At 37.7% G+C, this 6,000-nt stretch overlaps 1 protein-coding gene across 1 annotated transcript in view; it reads right to left on the bottom strand.

Moving 5' to 3' along the window:
• atrnl1b (attractin-like 1b) overlaps positions 1-6,000 on the bottom strand; it is a 66,646-nt gene that overhangs the window by 10,821 nt on the left and 49,825 nt on the right. The window contains exon 27 of the mRNA XM_079260305.1: positions 36-143. Coding sequence (XP_079116431.1) covers positions 36-143 — 108 coding nt within the window. The remainder of the gene's footprint in view (positions 1-35; positions 144-6,000) is intronic.

Below are 6,000 nucleotides of genomic sequence, written 5' to 3'. Positions count from 1 at the left end.
GTGTTTGGGTATGTGTGCAAGCGAGTAAGACTTACATCAACCACAGGATGCACCACTTCTGTTGACTCTCCTTTGCCATCCATTACAACAGCAACGGAGGCGAATGGACGACTAGCCATCTGCTGACGCTCTCTCATCAGCTGCTGCAATAACAAACACAGATGATACATGAACAAACACAGGAAACACTATTTATCAGGGGAAACATTCAAATGGAAATGAACTGACCTTTAAAACATTTTAATTTATACATTAATAATTCTTTCACCACACTCGTGAGCCTGATAAGTGTTTTGTTTTGCAGAATTGGTCGGAAACAAAATACCTGAACTATCACAATGTTTTTGAAGAAATCTCAGACATTTATAGGGAAAAATAGTTATTCGAAGAAAACCTTTTACTACGACCAAATAACATGCAGTCAGAGTAAAACTACCTAGAAAAGCATTATTTGCTGTAGAAATCACCCTTGTAGACTATTAAAAATGTAAAGATTTGGCCAATTTTTGCAAGACATCCAAAACCGATACATGCTGGTGGAATTGATCAAGCTTTAAGTTTGTCTTGCAAACACCTGAAGACAAATGGTTTCTACACCGGTTTAATGATCTTCAAGGTACATTGATATTCATAATAGACACCCCCAAGAAGTACAAGCTGCAGCTTCTACGCTGACCCGCACAGTCCCCTGACCTGAATGTCACTGAAAACCTGTGCACTGACTTCATAAGAGTAGTGCATGTGAGGCGGTCTACAAATCTCCCTGAACCAGAAACCACCAGAAGGACTGGATGACAATACCACATGCAAAACCAAAAAGACTCTCAGCTGGATACAAAAACATTCTCCCTTCTGTTCCTTTTGTTGGACAGTACAAACTTTGCTTTGGGACCTTTACTATTTTGCACATTTTAAACATTTTTGCTTGAGACATAAAAAAAAAAAAAAAGTATGTATTCTTTAGCATAACTGCATTTGAGAATGTACAGACCAAGCTGAAGAGCAGAAGATTTCAAAATGGTCTAAATTTATACAAAAAAAAAAAAAAAAAGCACAAAACCTAACAAGAATGGCACCATCTATGAGACATAAATGAGTTCCATTTTGACAGAAACATTTGTCCAATAATCACTGTCAAAATTCATCAATGGATAAATATGCATCAACTCTTTAGATCAAGAAGTTTCTCTGCGCAGACAAGCTGCGGTTTGGTGACACAATTTCTAGTGCTTAGACTGAGCAGAAAATAGTTTCCCTTGTTCCTCACTAATCAATATTGTAAAACAACTAGTGCCATTCACTTTCATCAGCGATGCACTGTCTGATCAATATCTAAACAGGCCCCCCATTTTAGTGCCAAGGACATCACTGATTGTTATTGGATTTGTGATGAGCTTAAGTGTGCCGCATTAAGATCTAATTGTATTTCAGATTACTAAGCACTTCAAGTGGTTGTGATGGCTGGCATCATAACCTGCCCTTCTTCTGTACTTTCCGAAAACGGCTCTGCGGGAAGCACCTTCACACCAAATCGTTTCATTTTAAGCAGAACATCATTGGAAATGGACAAGCTGTGTGTTTTGGTGAGGAAATTAAGAGTCTGCTTAACATTTGTACATTACATATACTAAAGTGTCATATAAAAAGGTCCGTAGAGGTAAATTTGAAGGTTTTGTGAAGCTTTCTTGTCCAATCATTATATTAAACTTCAAAGATAATGGTGAAAACTACTGTTAATCTGCTACCAGTTGTGTTTTAGTTATGCTTTTAACTAGCACATAGAAGCATACAGTCAGAATCAGCATCGTTTGTTGTCAATGAAGCAGCATCACGGCACAACGAAATCACTTCCAGTACAACCCGTAGTTAGAACTTTATTTCATTCTTTCTCTACATTCGGCCATTTTCTGAAGCACTTAGTCCAATTCAGGGTTGCGGGGAAGCTGGAGCCTATCCCAGCAATCATTGGGAGAGACACAGGGTTCACCCTGGACTGGTCACCAGTCCAACGCAGGGCTCCCCGAATGCGATTCTGGCCAATTTCTGCAAAGCACTTGTCATTAAATAAAGAAAAAACTTGGTTTTGATGGTCTCTGTTGAAAATGCAAGACCAACTTTACTCTCTCAAAGGATTAAAAATTTCATATGGTGCCACTAAATGCTCCATCAGTGATACAAAACTACATTCATTTTAGAATTTCATATCGTATTGTCATTTAATGCTGCATTAAATACATGCTGCTATTATTCTTTACAAATTAAGAATATGCATATGATTTCTCAACTACAATAGACCGTTTCCAATTATCACCCTCTGACTAGAAAATAGTGTGTTCCTGTTTGGGTCAGATATATGAGGACATTGAGTTTTCTTATGGTCTCATTCCTCCACACAAATTTGTCCTTGAAGTAGTAATGAACCTTTGAATGCTTGAGTCTGACCCCCACCCCTCACTCCCTCTGAACATAATTGGGTATTCATTAGTCTGGCTATTAATTGGCAAGATTCATATGAGGTCTGGAGAGGTTGACATTGCAGAAATGAACAAGTGAAAAGAAGGCAATCTGAATCACTGTGAAGCTGTATATCAACTAGGCAATTTGTGCGACAAGTTTATAAAAAGAGTTGTCAGGGGAGATCAACATCCACATTCAGTCTTTTGTTACCGTTAATGTTGTTACAGCTGCACACAGAAATCATTTATTGCTTTTTTTTGGATTACGTCATCTGGTCAGACTCAAATATATCTGATATTACACTTTTTTTTTTTTTTTTTTTTTAATCGTTTTGGAAAGTAGCCTGCCTCTGCAATCTACTTAATGTATTTGGCATTCCATTATGGGGTATGGAAGCAAGACACCAGGAGCCAAAGGTTTGGGACACAATATAAACTGGGAAGTCAGTCATTAGGGTAAGTAGGAAAAGGTATTTGGACTGGATAAACCATTTGTTTATGAGCATCACCATTAGATCAATGGTGCTGGCAAAATTGTTAAATCAGTGAAGCTGCTGTTTTGTTTTGTCAGCAACAAAAGCTTTTAGGGCTGTTTGTTGCCCATATTTCTTTCAGGAAATACTTCCCGAGCATCTATGATCCCCTTTTCAGGAGGCAACCGTGCTGAGGGTTACTATTACACCCCTAACCCCCTTGCTGCTGTTAGTAGACGGTGACTTTTGTAACACAACAATGTACTGTCCAAAACCACACAACATGAAGCCTTGCAAAATGGATTTTTTTCATGATCTCTTGAATTTCATCAGGATCGATCTGCTTTGCAAGGTAAATTGATATTTCCTTTGGAAATTCCTTATTGATTATCCAGCTGTATACAGTGCAGAAACCCTTCAGTGATAATGTAACATAGCATGCAATACATCTGCTTCTTCATCTTGCAAATGCTTTCACCCTTTTAATTGTGCTCATCAACTAAAAGTCTGAGAGGTTTGAATAGGCCAATTATCATAGAACTTATAACACGTTGATGCTTTTCGGGAACTCAACCATTACTTTACTGATATACAGACTCGGTGGCAAAGAGTGAATGAGAGGAAAGTTGCACTGCTTTGCTGACCTACTCTCAAAACATTCCCTAAAGGAAGTAAGGCAGAGACAAAAAAACAAAAGAAAAAAAAAAAAAAAAGAAAAAAAAAACCCAGCAGCCACATGAAATTGACATTGATCACCTGATTGATTTTTCCTTTTTTAAAACTTTATATCTGAGCTCCGGCATTAAATTGCCGTACATCTCTACCATTAAACATCAAACCAGCAATACAAAACCTATAGATTTGAGCTGCTAGGTCACAGCGGGTCAAAATGAGAAATGTTGCCCTTTTCGGAAAAGATAAACACAGGATGGAGGGCCCGGCGAGGTTGTTGCCAAACAAGAAAACAGCTCACAGTTTATTAAGGTTTCCAACACAAAACGCGTCAAATCTAACACCATTCATCCTAAATGTCAGATAGCGGTAATGTTATTTATCACATCGCAGAATTTATTTTAAAGCAGCAAAGTACAAGAGGAGAGCAGAAACAAAGTCAAGGAATGCTGGTCCTGAGCTGTGCTGGGAATACAATCATCAAAAGGGCCGACAGTACCTGAGAGACTCTAGAAATGAATGCTAAGTTAATGACAAAAGGCAAGAGTGAACTCTGTAAAACCAATTAACGTTTGTGCAATGACAGACTGATTTTGTCTAGAATACAAGCTGGAGCCATTCACGCTTTTGATAAGGGTGGGCATGGAGTGCACTGCTTTGCAACTTGATTAATTTGGCAAGTGATTGCTGAAATTATCTGTCTAGTGAATACAGCATGTTGTTTCCTTCGTTAGGTTCTATGAAGGGGTGGGTGTCATCCCGCCTCTGAGCATATCCTCCACCTAAGCAGGTCACTCTGTTCCTTTTAAAGATCACAGGCTGTACCCACAGGCTGTGTCCAGGAAGAAAAATAAAAACGCATTAACATGAAACATTGTACTGTTCTGCGAGCAAATAACCTTTTAGGCTATTTTCATTATGTTTAGCAAACTGCTACTTGTGTGAAAATCTGCACTCATGTTGCAATAAATGAACGAAAATCACTACGATGAAGATATTGAGCATGTTTTCATGCCTATGTTTACAACACTGATATGATGTTTTCTGAAATGTTGTGCTTTTATAGAAATAGAGACTTATAAAAATATGAATAAAATGTCTTGTTAACTAAATGTTCTAATGACACAACTCAGTACAACTACAGCTTCGAAACTTTGAGGAAAGTGGTGATCACAGTTACACTTCCTGCACAATTTAAACATATTTAGAGGACAAACTTTAAGCTGTCCAAAGGAAAATCAAGGTGACAGGAAGCTTAAGATTGAGATAATCTTATTTGAGCAATCAATGTCTGCTGATTAGGCTTGTCAAAAGCAGCAGGAGAGATGTCCAGTCTGCCAGGTGGGGAGTTAGTTGTGTCATTTCCATCAAGGATATTATACAACCACAATGGTATTCACTTTAATTAAAACTAAGCTTTTTGGATAAAATTCTTGCTGCCAACATCTAAAAATAGACAAATTTTTCTTGTCCAGGAAAAAAAAAAAACAGAAAAAGAAACAAAGGTTAAGCAAGTTTGGCAGAAAACATGCAAACAAACAACACAGGGTCAGTTTCTGCCAAATGTAGCCATTCAGCAAGCCAGTTGAGCATGTTCAGTCCTGGAGACTGCATTTTAAAGTGACTTGTGTTTTTACAGCTAACATTGGGACTGCTGCAACAGATTTTGTAAACACATCGGCTCTGCAGTTTTGTTGTCTGATTAACTATCAAGTTCATGAGGCTGCAGATTAAACTGGTCCCTGAAGCAACAACCTCATCAGCAACAGGTTTGCAATGGTTCCAAAGGGATTTAGTACCAAACAGGGTTTGTACCAACAAGACAAGGAACAAAAACACTTGTCACGGTCATGTAGTGCAGTTATCCCTGACATACAGTATGTAAACAAAATGGTTTTTACTGTGGGCAACAAGCACATATACACAAGTTAGCGTTCTTGTCAAGAGTCCAAAATAAAAGAGTCATCATATTAAACTTGGATATTGCTGAGAATGCTGGGAATGACTGATAAATGTTGCAAGAAAGAGACACTGCCTACAACTACATAGTAATACATGATTTTCAATCAATTGAAAGAAACCTGAGAAACTAAGTTAATAATAAAAATACATCTTGATCATTTAAAGTCTTTTTTGTATTTTACAAAGTTGTTTTGGAAAGCAAAGTAAAATAAAAAAAAAGAGCTGTTTTGTCTCTGGATTTGAGGCCACCAACTAAAAGGCTGCCAGAAAAATAAGACGACGTTTCAGACTAGACGGAAGAGAAAGAGTTTGCAGAGGTTGTGGCAGACGTTATGCGTGTTGTGAAATTACCTCATTATGTATTAATCAGTTAATGTCTTAATTTTCAACTTCAGAGCATCACTTTCTCCTCAACATGAAAGAAACAAAAAAGACCA

This window comes from Telmatherina bonti (assembly GCF_933228915.1).
Source record: "Telmatherina bonti genome assembly, chromosome: 21".
In the NCBI taxonomy this organism is placed as follows: domain Eukaryota; kingdom Metazoa; phylum Chordata; class Actinopteri; order Atheriniformes; family Telmatherinidae; genus Telmatherina; species Telmatherina bonti.
Note: the sequence above shows the minus strand (reverse complement) of the source record. Positions and strands in the feature narration are given on the sequence as shown.